The sequence below is a fragment of the Mobula hypostoma genome, chromosome 8 (genome assembly GCF_963921235.1).
Source record: "Mobula hypostoma chromosome 8, sMobHyp1.1, whole genome shotgun sequence".
Lineage (NCBI taxonomy): Eukaryota > Metazoa > Chordata > Chondrichthyes > Myliobatiformes > Myliobatidae > Mobula > Mobula hypostoma.
In genome coordinates this window covers 157040781-157062591 of record NC_086104.1, presented here as the reverse complement: position 1 = coordinate 157062591, position 21811 = coordinate 157040781, and the positions used below count along the sequence as shown (strand labels likewise).

The following is a 21811-nucleotide window of genomic DNA, read 5'->3' as shown; positions in this document are numbered from 1 at the left end:
AAGGGGAAGGGGAAGGAGGGGCACCAGAGGGTGGTGGTGGGCAGGTGAGGTGTGAAGGGAGCTAGCATGAGGAATGGAAATAGAGTGAAGGGGGGGATATAAATTACCAGAAGTTAGAGAAGTTAATATTCGTGCCTTCAAATTTGAGGCTACACAGACACAGTATGAGGTGTTGCTACAGGAGGCAACGGATCGAAATGTCAGAATGGGAATAAGAAGTAGAAATTTAAACGGGTGCTCACCAGGAAAATCAGGTTGGTAATGGATCTCAAGAGAGTGAGTTTGTTGAATGCCTAAGAGATAGCTTTTTGAGCAGTTTATCGTTGAGCCTACTAGGGGATCAGCTATACTGGGATTGGGTGTTAGGGAGGCAATTAGGGAGCTTAAGGTAAAAGAACTCTTAGGGATCCGTGATCACTGGTTCAACCTGATTGTGTTCAATCTGAAATTTGATCGGGAGAAAGTAAAGTCTGATGTAGCAGCATTTCAGTGGAGTAAGGGAAATTACCGTGATATGAGAGAGGAGTTGGCCAAAGTAAATTGGAAGGAGCTGCTGGCAGGGATGTCAGCAGAGCAGCAAAGGCGTGCATTTCTGGGAAAAACGAGGAAGGTGCAGGTCATGTCTATTCCAAAAATAAAGGAATATTCAAATGGTAAAATAGTACAACTATGGCTGACAAGGGAAGTCAAAGCTACTGTGAAAGCAAAAGAAAAGCCATACAACAAAGCAAAAATCAGAGGATTGGGAAGTTTTTAAAAACCTACAGAGAGAAACTAAAAAAATCACAAGAAATATGAAAGCAAATTATAAATAATATCAAAGTGGATAGTAAAAGTTTTTTCAAGTATGTTAAAAGTAAAAGAGAAATAAGAGTGGATATAGGACAAGTAGAAAATGAGGCAGGAACAATAATAACGGGGAACAAGGAGATGGCAGAGGAACTAAATGAGTATTTTGCATCAGGCTTCACTGTGGAAGACACGAGCAGTACGCCTGATGTTGTAGTGTTTGTAGGAAGAGAAGTGGGTACAGTTACTGTTACAAGAGAGAAGGTGCTCAAAAAGCTGAAAGATCTAAAGGTATCCCGGACCAGAGGAACTGCACTCTAGGGTTCTGAAAGAGGTAGCGTAAGAGATTGTGGTTTAATGAGAAATGATCTTTCAAACATCATTGGACTCTGGCATGATGCCAGAGGACTGGAAAATTTCAAATGTCACTCCACTCTTACATGAAGAAGGAAGGTAGCAGGAAGGAAATTATAGACCAGTTGTCCTGACCTCAGTGGTTGGGAAGATGGTAGAGTCAGTTGTTAGGGATGAGGTGATGGAGTACTTGGTGACACAGGACAAGATAGTGCAAGGTCAGCATGGTTTCCCTGTTGGAATTCTTTGAGGAGACTACAAATAGGATAGATAAAAAGGATGTAGTGGATGTTTGGACTTTCAGAAGGCTTTTGACAAGGTGCCACACATGAGGCTGCTTACCAAGTTAAGAGTTATTACAGGAAAGCTACTAACATGGTTAGAGCATTGGCTGATTGGTAGGAGGCAGTGAGTGGGAATAAAAATATTCTTTTCTGGTTGGCTGCCAGTGACTAGTGGTGTTCCACAGGGATTGGTGTTCGGACCACTTCTTTTTATCGTGAATATAAACGTTTTTTTTTGATTATGAGGACACACAGTCCTCTTTTATTGACATTTAGTAATGCATACACTAAGAAATGATACAATGTTTTTCCAGAATAATATCACAGAAACACATGACAAATCGACTTAAAAACTAACAAAAACCACATAATTATAACATATAGTTACAACAGTGCAAAGCAATACCGTAATTTGATAGGAACAGACCATGGGCATGGTGAAAGTCTCAAAGTCTCTTGAAAGTCCCATCATCTCACGCAGACGGTGAACCTCCAGCGCCGCAAACTTGCCGGTGCAGCATCCTGGAAGCATCCGACCACAGTCCGACTCCGAGTCCGTCTGAAAACTCCGAGCGTCCGACCAGCTCTCCGACACCGAGCACCGAGCACCATCTCTGCCGAGCACTTCGACCCCGGCCCTGGCAACAGGCAATAGGCAAAGCCGAGGATTTGGGGCCTTCGTCTCCAGAGATTCTCGATCGCACAGTAGCAGCAGCAGCGAAGCAGGCATTTCAGAAGTTACCCCAGGTGTTCCTCCATGCTTCTCACGTCTGTCTCCATCAAATCCGGATTGTGCACGGCTCGCTAGTTACACATACGATATCATTCGGAACGGCCGTGCGCGCTGCGTCGCATCACCATCTTCTCCTCCCTCTTGATGATTGATGATTTAGATGATTGTATAGATGGTTTTATTGCCAAGTTGCAGATGATGTGAAGATTGGTGGAAGGGCAGGTAGTGTTGAGGAAACAGGTAGGATGCAGAAGGACTTAAGACAGATTAGGAGAACGGGCAAGAATGTGGCAAATGAAATACAATGCTTGAAAGTGCATGGTCATGCACTTTGGTAGTAGAAATAAATATGCAGACTATTTTCTAAGCACGGAGAAAATCCAGGAATCTGAGATGCAGAGGGACCTGGGAGTCTTTGTGCAGAACACCCTGAAGGTGAATTTGCAGGTCAAGTCAGTGGTGAGGAAGGCAAATGCCATGTTAGCATTCATTTCAAGAGTCTAGAATACAAGAGCAGGATGTGATGCTGAGGCTTTATAAAGCACTGGTGAGGCCTCACCTTGAGTATTGTGAACAATTTTGGGCCCCTCATCTTAGAAAAGATGTGCTGGCATTGGAGAGGGTCCAGAGGAGCTTCACAAGGATGATCCCAGGAATGAAAGGGTTACATAGGAGGAACATTTGATGGCTCTGGATCCGTACTTGCCGGAATTCAGAAGGATGAGAGGGGATCTCACTGAAACCTTTCAAATGTTGAAAGACCTAGACAGAGTAGATGTGGAAAGGATGTTTCCCATGGTGGGAGAGTCTAGGACAAGAGGGCACAGCCTCAGGATAGGGTGCCTTTTCAAAACAGAGATACAGAGAAATTTCTTTAGCCAAAGGGTGGTGAATTTGTGGAATTTGTTACCACATGCAGTTGGGGAGACCAGGTCGTTGGGCGTATTTAAGGCAGAGATTGATAGGTTCTTGATTGGACATGGTATCAAAGGTTTCGGGGAAAAGGTGGGAACTGGGGTTGAGGAGGAGATTTTAAAAAATGGATCAGCCATGACTGAATGGCGGAGCAGACTCGATGGGCCAGATGGCCTAATTCTGCTCCTATGTCTTATGGTCTTATGGAAAGCCTGCCTTCTGAAGTTAACAGAGCAAAGGTGCTCAACAAAGTGGTTCCCAATCTGTGTTAGGTCTCACCAATGTAGCGGAGGACACCACTGGAATGCAGGTGACCCCAATGACCCTGACAGACCAGCAGCTGAAGTGCCATCTGCCGCGGATGGACTATTTGGGGCCCTGAATGGTGGTGAGGGGGAGGTGCAGGGGTAGTACTTGTCACACTTGCAGGAATAAGTGCCAAAACGGAGATCAGTGCCGAGGGATGAGTTAACAAGCAAGTCTTGCAGAGATCCCCAAGATTTTACAATGTTCTTTCATCCGTATGTGCTGTGTTGTATGACAATGGCAGTCATGGTTTTCCGTGACCATGATTGTTCTTGATGTTTTTCTACACAAGTGGTTTGCCATTGCCTTCTTCTGGGCAGTGTCTTTACAAGACGGGTGACCCCAGCCATTATCAATACCCTTCAGAGACTGTCTGTCTGGTGTCAGTGGTCACATAACCAGGACTTGTGATCTGCACCAGCTGCTCGTACGACCATCCACCACCTGCTCCCGTGGGTTCACGTGACTCTGATCGGGGGCTAAGCAGGTGCTACACCTTGCCCAAGGGTGACCTGCAGACTAGCGGAGGGAAGGAGGGAGTGTATTAACTCTTCGTCTTGGGGAGCGATGACAAACCATGAAGCACTGCTGACTTCCACACGACAGGCCACATCTACTGCTTATGGAAAGGCATTTATCTCACAGCCGAATCCTTTGGGGAAACCATTTTGTGTTTATGATTGAGGAGGCAGGGTCTGGGCCTGGCAGTAGGGCCCGGTCTGATAGCAAGAAACGACTTGAGGCTTGGATGATTGAAGCACTGGCTGGATTGAAAAGGTCAGGGTGTTGGAGCTGGTGGCGAGGGACAGAAAGGTGTCCAGCTCGCTGCTCCGAGACGTTTACTCATCTCTGTGTAGAACTGAGGCTCTGGCCTGCAACTAATGGGCTCCTGAATCGGCTGTGGACTCACTTTTGTGAACTTCAGTTCTTAATGCTACTTGCTACTTTTATTGTTTGCACGATTTTTTTGCACATTTGCTGTCTGACGGTCTCTTTTTAATGGGTTCTATTGGGTTTCTTTGTTTCGTGGCTGCCTGTAAGGAGACGAATCTCAAGGTCGTATATCAGGTACAAACATTGACAATAAAGATACTTTGAACTTTGACTTTGACCAAGTATGGCATGACATCATTTGACACCTTTAGGCTGGCATCTTACAGGCACTGTTACCCCCAGTGGAGGTAGGTAGGGCACTAACGGTGACACATTACTACAGCCCCCTCCTCACTACTTTACCAATGTCAAGTGAGAGCCCCAGATTCTTTCACACCGGGAGCAGGAAGAACGTGTTGACCTGATAGACCCCAGTTGATTTACTCCTGGCTTATAGCCAGCAGCATTTGAGCTGCACCTCTGGGATACAACATGACTCATGCAAAGTCATGACACTTGAATCAGCTTTAGCATTCTGGACCCACCATTGTGACCAAGGCAGTGAGCAGCTGCAACAGATTGTTTTACACCCAGGAACATAGAGATGGATAATGACGTGAAGGATTTGCAGAAGTGCGATTCCAAACATGGGTGTGGCACTGTGAACGCACGCGCAAAATGCTGGAGGAACTCAGCTGGTAGGGCTGCATCTATGGAGGGGAATGAACTGCCCATGTTTTGGGCTAAGAATATTCCAGGGCTGGAAAAGAAGGGGGGGAAGGCTAGGATAAGGAGGTGGGGGAGGGGAGAAGTATGAGCTGGCAGGTGACAGTTTGGGGGAAGGTGTTAGAAGAGGGATGGAAGTGGAGGGAATGAAGTGCACAATTTGTACTTTGTTTGCACGTTGGGTGATTGATGCTTTCTTGAACGGGGTTCCATGATGTTTCTCTGTTTCGTGGCTGCCTGCAAGAAGATGAATCTCAGAGTTCTGTTCTGTACACATGCCTTGTTAATAAGCGGACAGTACTTTGAATCTTTGAAAAGCTGGGAGGGGACAGGCTTAAGAGGGAAAGGTGTTTTAGGAGAAAGCATCTGATGGGAGAGGAGAGTGGACAATGGGAGAAATGGGACAATGGGACCAAAGGGAGGTGATGGACAGGTGAGGAAAAGAGATGGGGTAAGAGGGGAGACAGATTGCGGACCGGAAAAAGAAGGAAGGGGGCAGCAGGAGAAATTACCAGAAGTTAGAGACATTGATGTTCCATGATTGGATTAGTTTTCCCTTAGAACAATTTAATCTTTACTGGGTCCTCTTGCAGTTGTGGTCAATCCTCTCCTTGCACTTTCTTCAATGACTTTATCGAGTATTTCTTGGAGCTTCTCTTTAGAAGTAGCTATCAGCACTGTGTCGTCCGTGTATCATAGGTTGTTCAAATTGTATCCACCAATTATCATGCCTGGAGTACTGCTAATTTCTCTTAGAATTTTCTCTGTTGAATACGTCGGTCTGACTCCCTTCTTAATCTGCACAAAATCACTTCTCTAATTTTCAACTCTCAGTCCTGCTCTATTTCCCAATACAGGTTTCTGTGGTTGTGTCTTCCTCCACAATTTCACACCATAGCATTAGAAAGTCCCAGTACTGTCTTGAAGACCTCCTGGTTGTATTGTTATGTTCAGTGAAGGCATCCGTTAGTCTTCACTCTCCAGGACACAGGCCTGGGCAAGGTTGTATGGAACCTTGGTTGCAGTTGCCCATGCTGCAAGTCTCCCCTCTCCACAACACCGATGTTGTCCAAGGGAAGGGCATTAGGACCCATACAGCTTGGCACCAGTGTCGTCGCAGAGCAACACGTGGTTAAGTTCCTTGCTCAAGGACACAACACGCTGCCTCGGCTGGGGCTCGAACTCAGGACCTTCAGGTCACTAGTCCAATGCCTCAACCACTTGACCACATGCCCAGTTCCAAGTAAGTGTATTATCAAAGTACGTATATGTCACCTTGAGATTTATTTTCTTGCAGGCATTTACAGCAAGAAAAATAGAAATATAATAAACTTATGTAATACCCTGGTTAAGATTTTTACTCCTCATGCTGCACGGTTTTTCATTCAGTGGCTCTCTGTAAAAGCAGTGTGACCTGCTGGTAGAATATTTTTTGGTTTCGCTAAAGGGGCTATGATGTTCAATTTAGGAATGTTGTCAGGATGGTGGAATTGGGAGAAGGTTCTAAAGAGAGCTGGGTGGAGAGAGATTTGTGAAGGACACTAGTAGGGTTCGTGGTCTTTTGGTGGGACATGCAGAGAAGAGAAGATCAGGAGAGACGGTCAGAGGGTCAGATTCGACGGGAAGATGCATTTGCAAGGAGTCCTTCGTGAGACGAAGGAGTTCAAGATGGGAAGCTCTACCAGTGATTAGTGATGAGAATTCAGCGCTGTGAGTAACGGTCATACCCAGCTTTTGGACAATACGAGCTCCAACGCCATGTGCACATTTAGATTGGCTTAACTATAATGGGCCCTTTTAATTTTTTCTCTTCATTCTTCTTTCTCTTAATAACTGTTCGATAAAGCTGAAATCAGTAAATACACTTGCTTTATAATTTTATGCGGTGTGCAATCTGTTATTTCTTGCCGACTGATAATTGTGTACGGGCAGTATTTACACAGCATTCACTCAAATCAAGGTCAGTTAATCAAAACATCCCAACTTTCCTGTTTGGCTGAACCCCAGTTCATACCAACCTCAGATGTACATCGTTTATGAAGGGTGCCCTTCGCACTGCCGGGTCACGTGGCTGCTAGCAGAGCCGGCTAACAAGCCAAGCTTCCATACGAGTTCGGTGGGGCGGGGGGTTACACAAAGACTGACAAACAACCAATGTGCAAAACAAGACAAGCTGTTTGGCGTCATAAACTGCAGATACTGAAAATCCACGGTACCACACTGTGACGGAAGCACTCAGTAAACACACTCCTTACACGTGCGCAGTTACACACACACAAACATTACCTTATCATTCTACTGCTGTTGTGCTGAATGTACGAACGTCAATGCCTTCCCCGGTGATGGGTGCTAAACTCGGTTTTATGGTGCCTTCCCCACCATACACATTGAAACATTACTTGTCTTTAGTAATGGGGGTGTGTAAATGTGTATACTGTATGTTGTTTCTATATTGTATTTAAAGTTGATGTTTCTGTTTATTTTGTACATTAATTGTAAGTACATTGTGGGGTACATCCTATTCTGATTCATGTGTGGTCTTAAGTTAGCTTTGTTGGTAATTAAAGAAGATATGTTCTCATGCTGAATGACAGAAGTTCATCACCCTCAGTGAAAGAGAGACGTGGGCAGCCAGGAATTCACACTCAACAAAAATAGTAAGGTAACACACACAAGATGCTGCAGGAACTCAGCAGGTCACGTTTCGAGATAGTCGATGTTTTGAGACAAGAACCTTCCTCAGGACTGAGAAGGAAGGGGAAAGAGATGTGTTGCTTTGGATTTCCAGCAGGAGCAGACTTTCTCATGATTAAAAATAGTACAGTGCTATTATTGTGTTTCCTGGTCGATATGTTTTTCTAAATATTGGCAGCTTTCTTTCTGCTATTTTCACTCATTTTTGTCAGTTTGATTTTTGATGCACCTAATAAACAGCCTTGTGTTAAAATGCTAAGCGACCCCAGCCATCTTTTTCTTTGGTCATAACCCATGTACCTAACACACACACGTAATACTGGAGGAACTCAGCAAGTCAGGAGGAATAAATCAGGCCGAGGTCCTTCATCAGGACTCCAACCATCACGGTTACTTACCCACAGGGCCTGTAGGTAAAAACAATGTAGCTCTCCTCATCTGTGCGCTCCAGGAAAGTGACACAGGTATGCTTCTCCCAATGCCTCATTGCTTGCCTGAAGATAGCTCTTTGACTTCCTGAAAAAGAGTACCGCTGCAACTCAGTACTTCAACCACAGAAAGCAGAGCTGTTGCTGTGGGCACCGAGTTATTATACAGATCCAGATTAATCTCGGTATCATTTATACGATGAAATACATCATCTGCATTAACAACCAACACAACCAAAGGATGTAAGGGTCACTGTGTGTGTGTGTGTGTGTGTGTGTGTGTGTGTGTGTGTGGCCTGTCCATGTGGGTGAGTGGGAGGGAGGAAGTGGGCATGTTTTGCTGTTGTTGTTGTTTTGTTGTTGTTGTTGTTGCTTGTATTGTTCTGTCGTGGGCGTCGGATTGTGTGGACACACTTGCTCGCTGCCCCCAGCACATCCTTTGGTTGTGTTGCTTGTTAACACATTTCACTGTATGTTTCAATGTGTGTGTGATAAATAAATGAATCTGAATATGAACATATGCTTAATAGCAAGCATATATTAACATACACTGGATTAATATACACGTAACTCATCTCCACTACACCCTGAGGAACAGCAGTCCCCATTCTCTGTTTGGACTGAATGGAAAGGTTCCCATTGGGTTTCCTTTTGGAACAGTCAGCAACAACCTCACATTTATAGCCCCCAAGGTTCAGACTCCCTCGCAATGCTGAGGGTCTTGGCTATCCTTCTGTCCTAGAGAAAAATAACCCAGTCAGTCTCTGCTTAATGACACTCTCTCTCATTTCAGCTGTCAGTCCCGGGGAATATGCATCTTTTCTAAAGCTTGGGAGCATAAGTTTGGCGGATGCACGTGCAACTGGGCAGCACAGTAATGTAGCAGTTAGTGCAACACCTTACAGCAACTGCAGTCAGCGTTCAGTTCACCCCGCTACATGTGAGGAGTTTGTACGTTCTCCCTGTGATTGTGTGGGTTTCCTCCGGGTGCTCTGCTTTCCTCCCACAGTCCAAAGGCGTACGGCTAGGTTTAAGATTAGTACGTCGTGGGCATACCATGTTGGCGCCAGACGCACGGCGGCACTAGCGGGCAGCCCTCAGCAAATCCTCAGAGCTGGTCGTTGACGCAAAACAACGCATTTCACTGAAAGTTTCAATGCATACATGACAAATAAAGCTAATCTTTAATTGTGAAATTACCTACGTATTATGTTTTGTATCGTTAAAATATTAAACAAATTCTAGGAATGCGGGTCTAACTTCGTGTTCACTGTAAGCGAGGTACGCACGTATCACATGGTAGCGTGATGACATATGCAGTTCACATATTTAAACCCGTAATGGGTTATTTAAATGAGCAAAAATGCTTAATTGACCAATATATATATACAAGGTTACTCAAATATAACTGAAATATTAAATATACAACATTATGACCTTGACTCTGTGAAGAACTGACTGACTGAGTCAGAAATGTAACTCACCAGTAAAGTTTCCACCAATCACGTAAGGAATCACCCCTTCCGGCCAGACTCGCTCAGGCCGGGAAGTGGAGGCTCGTCGTACTCGACTCCGAGTTTCGTTCTTCCGGGACTTCCTGCCCCTCCGCCGAAGACCCTTCCTGTTGCCCTTCCGGGCTCGGTTACCTGCACACAAGGAGAGAAGGGTCTCCAATCTTCCACCTGCTCAATTCTTCCGTCATAAGTAATCCGTGCAGGAAATAGTTTTGGGTATAGAGAGGGTAGATGCAAGCAGGCATTATACACTGAGGTTGGGTGAGACTACAGCTAGAGGTCATGGGTCAAGGGTGAAAGGTGAATTATCTAAGGGGAACCTGAGGTGGAAACGTCTTCACTCAGTAGGTGGTGTGAAAGTGGAACGAGCTCCATGTGGAAGTGGTGGATGAGATTTAGTTGCCCCATTTAAGAGAAGTTTGGATAAGTACGTGGATGGGAGGGCTATGGTCCGGGTGCAGGTCGATGGGAGTTAGGCAGAATAGTGGTTCTGCATGGACCTAGACGGGCCGAATGGCTTGTGCTGTAGCATTCTATGAGTCTATAAACAAAGGCTAACAAACAACCAATGTGCAAAAGAAGACAAACTGTACATCTAAAGTCACTTTTAGGTTAGTTAAGGATGAGAGATCCTTTCCCAACCAGATGGATTTTCAACAACAATATGGTAATTTCATAGTTATCATTAACCATAACCAGCAATTTAATATAAAGTATATTTTATTAACTGTGCTTAAACAGTCCAGCTGCTACAGTGGAATTTGGATTCAAGTCATTAGTTCAGGCCTCTGGCTTAATTGTCCCTGTAACATAATAACTATGTTCCCAGACCCTAAACTGATTCATTAAGATTTTTTTTTCCTGATGTCAATGCAACACTAGACTTTTGAGCGGATATGGGAGCCTCTTCAATAAAATAAACTTTGCATAAAAGTTTCAGTTCCCACCATCTCCCCTTTCCTGCTGTAGCAGTCACTTTCCAAAGGAGTCTCAGGACAGGGATGAGAAGTGAACATCCGTCTCTCTCCTCCCGCTCAGCTAACTCAGCACAGGCTCTACAGTCAACGGAGAGGGCGCGTGTATTGACGGAAAGAGTGTGTGCATTAACGGAGAAGGCGCCTGTATTGACGGAGAGGGCGCGTGTATTGACGGAAAGAGTGTGTGCATTAATGGAGAGGGCGCGTGTATTGATGGAGAGGGCGCGTGTATTGACGGAGAGGGTGTGTGTATTAACAGAGAGGGCATGTGTAATAACGGAGAGGGTGCGTGTATTAACGGAGAGGGCGTGTGTATTAACGGAGAGGGTGTGTGTATTAACAGAGAGGGTGCGTGTATTAACGGAGAGGGCGTGTGTATTAACGGAGAGGGTGTGTGTATTAACAGAGAGGGTGTGTGTATTAACGGAGAGGGCGTGTGTATTAACGGAGAGGGCATGTGTATTAATGGAAAGAGTGTGTGTATTAATGGAGAGGGCGTGTGTATTAACGGAAAGGGTGTGTGTATTAACGGAAAGGGTGTGTGCATTAACGGAGAGGATGTGTGTATTAATGGAAAGAGTGTGTGTATTAACAGAGAGGGCGTGTGTATTAACGGAGAGGGTGTCTGTATTAACGGAGAGGGCGTGTGTATTAACGGAGAGGGTGCGTGTATTAACAGAGAGGGTGTGTGTATTAATAGAGAGGTGTGTGTATTAATAGAGAGGGGTGTGTATTAACGGAGAGGGTGTGTGTATTAATAGAGAGGTGTGTGTATTGATAGAGAGGGGTGTGTATTAACGGAGAGGGCGTGTGTATTAACAGAGAGGGTGTGTGTATTAATAGAGAGGGGTGTGTGTGCAAGAGTGTGACTTTTCCTTAGAAGAAATCGGACAAGAGACAAGAGGTACAGTACTGTGCAAAAGTCTTACGCACATATACAGTACATTTAGCTCAGGTGCCTAAGATTTTTGCACAGGGCTGGGTATGTCTGCACCCACACGCCATCCCCTGCACCTGGTACTCCTTCTCTGCCACCCATCCCAGACCTCCCCCACGGCACCCCACTCTCGCCATTCCCAACATCCCCTTGCTCCCACCAGATTTGCAAACTCGCTCCCCACTCCACGTTGACAAATACAGTACTGTTCAAAGATCTTGGCCACCCTAGCTGTATATACAGTATGGGCCTAAAACTTTTGCACAGGACTGTAACAGGGAAGAGGCAAGAGATTCTGCAAATGCTGGAAATCTTGAGGAACGCACTCAAAGTGCTGAGGAATTCAACATGTCACCCCGCATCTAGAGATGAGAAGGGTCTCAGCCTGAAACTGTTTATCCCTATCCATAGTCCTGTTGAGTTCCTCCAGCCCTTTGTCAGAGGTAACAGTGATTTCCTTCTCCCAGGCCTTTAAATGAAATGGGTGTCGTACCTCTCCAGGGGCTGCCACCTGAGGAGCCAGCTTGTCCATTTTTTGGGAAGTTTGTTCCATTCCAGTGCAGACCAGTTTCTCGACCTGCGGATAAAGAGGACACAGTTTATGTGATACTTTAGCTCTAAGGAGATTTAGGAGTTTGGGAAGATTTGGTATGTCTAGCAAATTTGTACAGATGTGCCGTGGAGAGCATTTTAACTGGCTGCATCACTGTCTGGTATGGAAGGACCAGTGCACAGGATTGGAAAAAGCGGCAGAGGGTTGCAAACTCAGCTTGTTCCACCATGGGTACCAACTCCCCAGCATCGAGGGCATCTTCACAGCACAATGCCACTAAAAGGTAGTATCCACTATTAAGGAGCCCGTCACCCAGACATGCCCACCTCTCATTGCCACCATCAGGGAGGAGCTACAGGAGCCTAAAGACACATGCTCAATGTTTTAGGAGCAGCTTCTTCCCCCTCTGCCATCAGATTTCTGAACAGACAACGAACCAACTCATGAACACTACCTCACTATCTCTTACTCTCTTTGCATTACTTATTTAATTTAATTTTAATACATACTGTATATTTATTACTGTAATTTATAGTATGTTTTATGTATTTGTCTGTGCCAGTGGTACGGTGGTATCCGCACCCAGACTTCGGAACAAGAGGTCCCGGCTTCGAATCCGGACGGCTCCTTGTGCGCTTTCCATCCGTGCTGGTTTGAGCGTTCAGCTGGCAACCCAGCCTCAGGAAACAGACAAGCGCTAAAAGAAACAGCAAGGTTGCCACAGATGTGCCAAACAAGGTGCGGTAAGGAACTTTACCTTCACTTTTTACCATTACATTTTGCACTATACTGCTGCCACAAAACAACAAATTTCACAACAAGTGTCAGTAATATCTGCGACGACGCTGGTGGCAAGCTGTATGGGTCCTAATGCCCTTCCCTTGGACAACATTGGTGTCATGGAGAGGGGAGACTTTCAGCATGGGCAACTGCTGGTCTTCCATACAACCTTGCCCAGGCCTGCGCCCTGGAGAGTGAAGACTTTCCAGGCGCAGATCCATGGTCTCGCAAGACTAACGAATGCCTTTGTTTGTCAGTAATATCAAACCTGATTCAGATTCTGGGTTGCTATCTCTATCTACCTTAGAATGCTTCATATATTTTGTGAAAAGAACATACATAGATTCTGGACAATAAAGCACAGTATAGGCCGTTCGGCCCATGATGTTCTGCTGACCTTTTAACCTACTATAAGATCAATCTAATTCTTCCCTCCTAAATAGTCGTCCACTTTTCTATCATTCATCAGCCTATCTCAGTTCAATTTAATTCAATTCGAAGGTTCATTTATTATCAAAGTGAACAACGTGAAATTCTTCTTCTCCGGGTAGCCATGAAACCAAGAAAGAAAACCGGCACAATCTTCAGAAACCCCCTGCCCCTCCCCGCACAGAAAAAATGAACTAAACAAACAGGCACATTGACCCCCAAACCCCTCCTCACGCACAAAAAAGCAAACAAAATGAACAAGCACATTGACACCCAAATTCCCATCCTTGCACCAAAAAAAAACCAAGAAGTCTACAGTCCAAGTCCATATCCAAAACGCAGAAAACCTGGGTAACATTCTCCGGGCACAGTGGCAGAGCAAGCCTTTCCCTCTCTGTAGCAGTTCAATCAAAAGACAGGCAGCCAGCACTCACCCTCCACACTTGCCTTAATACTCCAATCTCCCTCAGCAAACAGTGGAAGCTTTGGTGGGAAAAAGGGGGTCGAACATTGGCTTGCACCACACAGCTGTACCACAACCTTCTCGCCATGAGACTTGCCTCTGTCTCCCAGAATTCCTTCGGAGACTGCAGAGTGCTCAAGCCCCCAAATGATCTCCAAGCTTCTGCATTCGCCTCAATGTTTCAATTTCCCTCATCACTTTAACTGGCAAACAATGGAAGCTTTTAATGGGCAAAATGGAGTCGAACGCCGGCTCACAGCCTGCCCGCCACAAGGTTTACACACGGTGCCTCTATCTCCCGGAATCCTCTTGGAGACTGTAGAACACTGGAACACCCAAACAGTCTCCAAACAGCAAATCATAGACTCTAGCACACACAGAATCACACCCAAGAAGAAAAACAAATGTAAAAGGCATAAAAGAAGTGAAATATATGGTTTCATGATCTATCCAGAAGTTGTTGACCAGAGGAGTGTTGTATGCAGGTGCCATCATTCAACCATACATGAATACCCATGAATGCAGCCAAACGAGACAGTGTTACTCCAGGGCCAAGGTGCAAAACACAGAACCAACAGTCATACACAGCACAAAGCCCATAGAGCACAAACATGATAGCAGCAAAAAATAGGCACACAAAAAAATACAGTCCAGACCCTGTGTCCATGGATGGTTCAGAAATCTGCAGTCGACCACATTATAGCTTGTCTTTTACTGAGGGAGCAGCACTGAATCCAGCCTGGACGCCACGCCACACCGCCTCCAGTGGAGTGCAACAACTTCAATGCCTCTCTCCTGGAGGTTGGAAACAGGCCACACCTCGGCTTGAGGCTTAGTCCACACTGGGACTGAGGCTATGCAGCTCCCTCACCGTCCGCCAATAAATCAGTGAATCAGACTTGTAGCATTCCACATTGCTAATGTCCAAAAGGGTCTTGCAAACACAAGAAAAGTGACTAAGCCAATCACTCACTGTTCGATTGCACACCGCCTTCACACACCGATTCCTCCAAAGCTTCTCTGATGCAAGCGACAGGTTGATCTGCACCAAGTCTGGCTCCTTCAGCTTTCCCGCCTATGAGCAACTCATTGATGAGGTATCTAAGAGTTTCTTAAACGCCCCTAATGCATCTGCCTCTGCCTCTACCACTCAGAATCACTCTATTGCCAGTATGTAAAACATGCCAGGATTGATAATGGTTTGGTGCCAAGCATAAAACACAGGGCAATAGACAACAATTTACAAGACAATAGTGCAACCAGCCATGAGCAATCAACATGGTCACATGCACGAACATCAATAATCAAACTTAAATAAATGAACTGACTCAATAACTATCAACAGAACAAGGAGAGCAGGAAAGACCATTTAATGATGTTGTGCAGGGACAGTCAGGGTATTACACCCCAGTGAGTTTTGCTGAGAAGCTGGGCAGCTACAGGAAAGAAGCTTTGGAGATAATGTGTAGTGTTGGTGGTGCTGGTGATGCTGGCAGTGCATCCCACACAATCACCACCCTCTGTGTAAACATCCTACCCCTGTCCTCCCCTTTATACTTTCAGTTTGTGTCAGAACTGGCCATGATGTCTGAATGGGCATACGGTAGCACTTGGCATAATGCTATTACCACGCCTGCCTGTGCTCCTTGTAAGGAGTTTGTATGTCCTCCCCGTGACTGCGTGGGTTTCCTCCCACCTTCCAAAAACACACAGATTCGGGTTAGTGAGTTGTGGGCTTGCTCTGTTGACGCCAGAAGCATTCTGACACTTGCAGTCGGCCCAGCTGAATCCTTGCTGATTTGATTTCACTGTATGGTTCGATATGCACCCAGTGGCCACATTATTAGGCACACCTGCACACCTGTACACTGATACACCTGCTCGCTAATGCAAATATATTATCAGCCAGTCGTGTGGCAGCGACTTAATACATAAAAGCATGCAGAGGCCCACTTGTTGTTCAGCCCAAATATCAGAATGGGGAAGCTTTGTGGTCTAAGTGATTTTGACTGTGGAATGTTTGTTGGTGCCAGACAGGGTGGGATTTTCACACACAACATTCTCTAGAGTTCACAGAGAATGGTGAGAGAAACAAAAAGAAACGTGTAGTGAGCAGTAGTTCTGGGGCTGAAAATGTCTTGTTAATGAGGGAGGTCAGAGGAGAAAAGCTGACAAGAAGGCAACAGTAACTCAGATAACACACACAATATGCTGGAGGAGCTCAGCAGGTCAGGCAGCATCTATGGAAACGATTAAACAGTCAACTTTTCAGCCAAGATGCATGGAACTCAAATTACCGAGCATTAAAACAGTGGCATGCAGAAGAACACCCTGAACACACATGTCAACCCATGAGGTGGATGGACTACGGTGGAAGACCACGAGCATACACTCAGTGGCCACTTTATTACGTACAGGAACCCGCAAGTGTCACTACAACTGTGGCATCAATATAGCACTCCCACAGTGCTTGGCAGAACTCAACAAGCAACAACCGAAATCCTCCTCCACCCATCCAACAACTTTATCTTCTTTTCTCTTTCCTAGTTTGTCAACCTGAAATAATAAATTCTCTCTCTCTCTCCATAGATGTTGCCTGACCTGCTAAGCGCTTCATTCATTGTCTGTTTATGTGTCAGATTTCCTGTGGCTGCAGAATTTTGAATTTCATTCACCACCGAGAGTCTCAGATGAAGAATGCAAGAGAAAGTGGAATTTTGAAGCTATGCCTAATGATGACTACAATACCTTCCAAACGGCAGGAAGGGGAAATGCGGAAAGAGACTTCAAAAGCCAGAAAAATGTGGTACACCGGACCACAGCATAAATCATAAAGCACAAATTATAGACGATGCAAAGATGGCTTGATGTTTTAACTTTACAGCAGAACTTTTCAGAAAGGAATCACTGTAAACACTGGCAGCATGTTCGATCTGTAAATGACGTTTGGGTTATCACAGCAACCTCGGAGGTGTAGAGATACTTGCCCTCGACTGAGATACCACTCCATCACAAAGTTACTAATCTGTTCCTACTGCTGTTTGAGGGGTAATAACTGTTCCTGAACCTGGTGGTGTGGGACCTGATGGTTGAGGGGTAATAACTGTTCCTGAACCTGGTGGTGTGGGACCTGATGGTTGAGGGGTAATAACTGTTCCTGAACCTGGTGGTGTGGGACCTGATGGTTGAGGGGTAATAACTGTTCCTGAACCTGGTGGTGTGGGACCTGATGGTTGAGGGGTAATAACTGTTCCTGAACCTGGTGGTGTGGGACCTGATGGTTGAGGGGTAATAACTGTTCCTGAACCTGGTGGTGTGGGACCTGATGGTTGAGGGGTAATAACTGTTCCTGAACCTGGTGGTGTGGGACCTGATGGTTGAGGGGTAATAACTGTTCCTGAACCTGGTGGTGTGGGACCTGATGGTTGTAGGGTAATAACTGTTCCTGAACCTGGTGGTGTGGGACCTGATGGTTGAGGGGTAATAACTGTTCCTGGACCTGGTGGTGTGGGACCTGATGGTTGAGGGGTAATAACTGTTCCTGAACCTGGTGGTGTGGGACCTGATGGTTGAGGGGTAATAACTGTTCCTGAACCTGGTGGTGTGGGACCTGATGGTTGAGGGGTAATAACTGTTCCTGAACCTGGTGGTGTGGGACCTGATGGTTGTAGGGTAATAACTGTTCCTGAACCTGGTGGTGTGGGACTTGATGGTTGAGGGGTAATAACTGTTCCTGAACCTGGTGGTGTGGGACCTGATGGTTGAGGGGTAATAACTGTTCCTGAACCTGGTGGTGTGCGACCTGATGGTTGAGGGGTAATAACTGTTCCTGAACCTGGTGGTGTGGGACCTGATGGTTGAGGGGTAATAACTGTTCCTGAACCTGGTGGTGTGGGACCTGATGGTTGTAGGGTAATAACTGTTCCTGAACCTGGTGGTGTGGGACCTGATGGTTGAGGGGTAATAACTGTTCCTGAACCTGGTGGTGTGGGACCTGATGGTTGAGGGGTAATAACTGTTCCTGAACCTGGTGGTATGGGACCTGATGGTTGAGGGGTAATAACTGTTCCTGAACCTGGCAGTGTGGGACCTGATGGTTGAGGGCCCAGTTAAATAAGAGATCTAAGTTCAAAGTAAATTTATCATTTAAGCATGTGTACGTCACCTTATAAGAGCTTCATTTTCTTGCAGGTATTTACAAGAGTTTATGAAAATCTATAAATAACAAAGACAAATAAACTACTAATGAGCAAAAGAAGAAACATTGTGCGAGGAAAAGAATTAAAATAAGTAAATACATAACACTGAGAACATGAGTTGTTGAGTCCTAGAAAGTGAGTCCATAGGTTGTGCAATCAGTTCAGGGTTGAAGAGAGTGAAGTTATCCACTCCGGTTCAGTAGCCTGATGGTTGAGGGGTAATAACTGTTCCTGAACCTGGTGGTGTGGGACCTGATGGTTGAGGGGTAATAACTGTTCCTGAACCTGGTGGTGTGGGACCTGATGGTTGAGGGGTAACAACTGTTCCTGAACCTGGTGGTGTGGGACCTGATGGTTGTAAGGTAATAACTGTTCCTGAACCTGGTGGTGTGGGACCTGATGGTTGAGGGGTAATAACTGTTCCTGAACCTGGTGGTGTGGGACCTGATGGTTGAGGGGTAATAACTGTTCCTGAACCTGGTGGTGTGAGACCTGATGGTTGAGGGGTAATAACTGTTCCTGAACCTGGTGGTGTGGGACCTGATGGTTGTAAGGTAATAACTGTTCCTGAACCTGGTGGTGTGGGACCTGATGGTTGAGGGGTAATAACTGTTCCTGAACCTGGTGGTCTGGGACCTGATGGTTGAGGGGTAATAACTGTTCCTGAACCTGGTGGTGTGAGACCTGATCGTTGAGGGGTAATAACTGTTCCTGAACCTGGTGGTGTGGGACCTGATGGTTGAGGGGTAATAATTGTTCCTGAACCTGGTGGTGTGGTACCTGATAGTTGAGGGGTAATAACTGTTCCTGAACCTGGTGGTGTGGGACCTGATGGTTGTAGGGTAATAACTGTTCCTAAACCTGGTGATGTGGGACCTGATGGTTGAGGGGTAATAACTGTTCCTGAACCTGGTGGTGTGGGACCTGATGGTTGTAGGGTAATAACTGTTCCTGAACCTGGTGGTGTGGGACCTGATGGTTGTAGGGTAATAACTGTTCCTGAACCTGGTGGTGTGGGACCTAAGGTTTCTGTACCTCCTACATGATGGCAGTAGTGAGAAGAGAGTATGGCCTATATGGGGGAAGTCCTTGATTCACCAGGTTCAACCAAAGAACTCTACAACTCATGTTCTCAGTATTATTTATTTACTTGTTTATTTTAGTTTATTTCCACAGTTTGTCTTCTTCTGCACATTCACCTTTTGTCAGAAACATAAAAGATTCTGCAGATGCTGGAAGTCCAGAATAACACACACAAAGTGCTGGAGGAACTCGGCAGGTCAGGCAGCATCTATGGAAATGAATAAACAGTTAAAGTTTCAGACCAAGACCCTTCTTCAGGTTGCCTGTCAGTATTTGTGCTTAGTTTTTTGTTGATGCTATTGTATTTCTCTGTTCTATTGTGAATATCTGCAAGAAAATGAATCTCAATCTTGCATATGCTGACATATACATCATATATGTATAGTCACACGACTGTTCTGTGAGCAAAAACATCTTGTTAAATCCACTCGCTGGATATTTTTTTTTGTTTTTGGCACCATTCTCTGTAAACCCCAGAGTCTGTTGTGCGTAAAAATCCCGGGAGATCAGCAGTTTCTGAGATACTCAAATCACCCTGGGCGGCACCTAAATTAATTAGCTTGTTTATTTCAGCTTTTTTCTTAAAGATGTGCCCGACGCGCTCCAGCTAGCACTGCTCCACTGCTTGTGATATGCACCAACTGCTCATACGACGATCCACCACCTGCTTCCATGGTTCACGTGACCCTGATCGGGGGGCTAAGCAGGTGCTACACCTTGCCCGAGGGTGACCTGCAGGTTAGCGGGGGAGGAGAACCTTACATCTCCTTTGCTAGGGACATATCTCCTCCCGGCCACCCAGACATGTACTGTAAGTACTTTGATAATAAATTTACTTTGTTCTTTGAATTTGGGCACGGGATCTAAGGCTCAACTTGCAACCTTGCAGCATCAGATTTAGTTCTGAAAAACTTTTGATTGTAAGGACCACAATCAGGAAATATTTAAGGAAAAGGTTAAAATATCATCAAGTTTGGAGCGTGAAATTTGGGTTTAAAAAATTGCAGAGAATGAAGAGAAGAAGACAGATCTAATTTGGGTTCTGCAGCATTTTCCATTTATTTTCAAAAGCAAGTTTCCATTAACCTGGAAGAGGAAACCTGGATCTATATTCAAATGAGATTAGGGCCGTGTCCAGGGTAAGCAAACACCCTTTTCGCTACTGGCTTATAAGCTGGCTGGTGGCGTAGTGGCATCAGTGTTGGACTTCCGAGTGAAGGCTCCCGAGTTCGAATCCAGCCAGCTCCCTTGCACACTCTGTGCTGGGTTGAGCATCAAGCTAGCAACTCAGCCTCGTAAAAATAAGAAAGCCTACTAAAAAATGCCATCATGACAGCGTCCCGATGTATGTACATTGGAAACAGCCTGGAGTGTCCTGAAACATAATAAAACCCCTCATTTTTACATAATAAAAACATAACCTTGGTAGTAGGGGAGGCACGATAGTGACTATCCTACCTGAGATGTTTCTGGAGAGCTAATCTGCCAACGTTTATCATTGTGTAATAGGAAGCACACTGACATACGAAAAGACAGTGTTGTATTCTAGCACATCAACGGGTGTTTTGGATGGCTCAGCACATTGTTGGTACTCAACTACCAGATCTGGAGACAATCTATAATCCTCTATGCCTGCAGCACACTTGTAATATCACTAACCAATCCCATCCAATACTGTCTGTTCAACTTCCTGCCACCTGGTACGAGATTCAGAAACATCTTAGCCAAGACAGTAAGATTGAACAACAGCTTCTTCCCGAGGGCTGTTGTGCAGCTGAGTAACGCCACACCTCGGCTTGCCGATGACCTTCCAGTGTTCTGGACTATCAAAGTCACTTGTTGCATGTAAATATGGGAATTGTGTTCTTTAATTAAGCCGTACCGCATGCATTGCAGACATCCCACCCTGCAAAAACTCATTTCAGGGAGGTAGCACCATCAATTTGCGGGAGACTCCCGGAACTTCCGGGAGAGGTGGGATGTCTGCAATAGAGTAGCTCCTTAGCAGCTGGCCAGCTAGTTTAAATAACGTTAGCTATGCTAATGAACGAATGACACCTGTTAAACTCACCTCAACATGTCTTTTACAGTCTTAACCCACCATGGGCAATAGAAAAGTCACTGTTGCAAACAGCGCAGCGAGCAACACTGTCATTATTTTTGACCCCTATTAGGCAGGGGTACACTTTAGGGTAGTCTGGGGTGACGTACGTTTTATATTTCCTTTTTTTGGAACACTCTGCTATGGCTTGTTCTTTCTCTCTCTCTCGCTCCCTCTCACACACACACACACACACACACACACACACTCTCTCTCTCTCTCTCGCACACACACGCTCTCTCTCTCTCACACGCTCTCGCTTGCTCGCTCTCTCTCATTCTCTCTCATGCTCTCTCTCTCGCGCGCACGCACGCTCTCTCTCTCCCGCTTTCTCTCTCTCTCTCTCTCTCTTTCTCTCTCTCTCTCTCTCTGTCTCTCTCTCTCTCTCTCGTGGTGAAATATCTGTTTTGCACGGACTGGAGTAACGCTGCAATCTTGAGCAAAGACAATAAAGTTCTATTCTATTCTATTCATTACAGTCGTGAGCTGCCCACACAAAAAGGGAACAGGGTGCTTTTAAAATAGTATATCTTTCATAGAGAGCATCCTCACCTCAGCCATTACTGCCTGGTTTGGTGCAGCATCCTCAATACACAATACACAGAAACTACAGCGAACTGTCAGGTCAGCAGTGTTTGTGTCCAGGACAAAGAAGCCAGCAGGAAAAAAGCCA

At 45.6% G+C, this 21811-nt stretch overlaps 1 protein-coding gene across 1 annotated transcript in view; it reads right to left on the bottom strand.

The window, feature by feature from the left end:
• Positions 1-21811, bottom strand: part of LOC134351111 (bone morphogenetic protein 1-like) — a 273809-nt gene that overhangs the window by 109452 nt on the left and 142546 nt on the right. Inside the window, exons 3-5 of the mRNA XM_063057200.1 lie at positions 12024-12107; positions 9587-9748; positions 8073-8190 (exon numbers count right to left, since the gene is read on the bottom strand). Coding sequence (XP_062913270.1) covers positions 8073-8190; positions 9587-9748; positions 12024-12107 — 364 coding nt within the window. The remainder of the gene's footprint in view (positions 1-8072; positions 8191-9586; positions 9749-12023; positions 12108-21811) is intronic.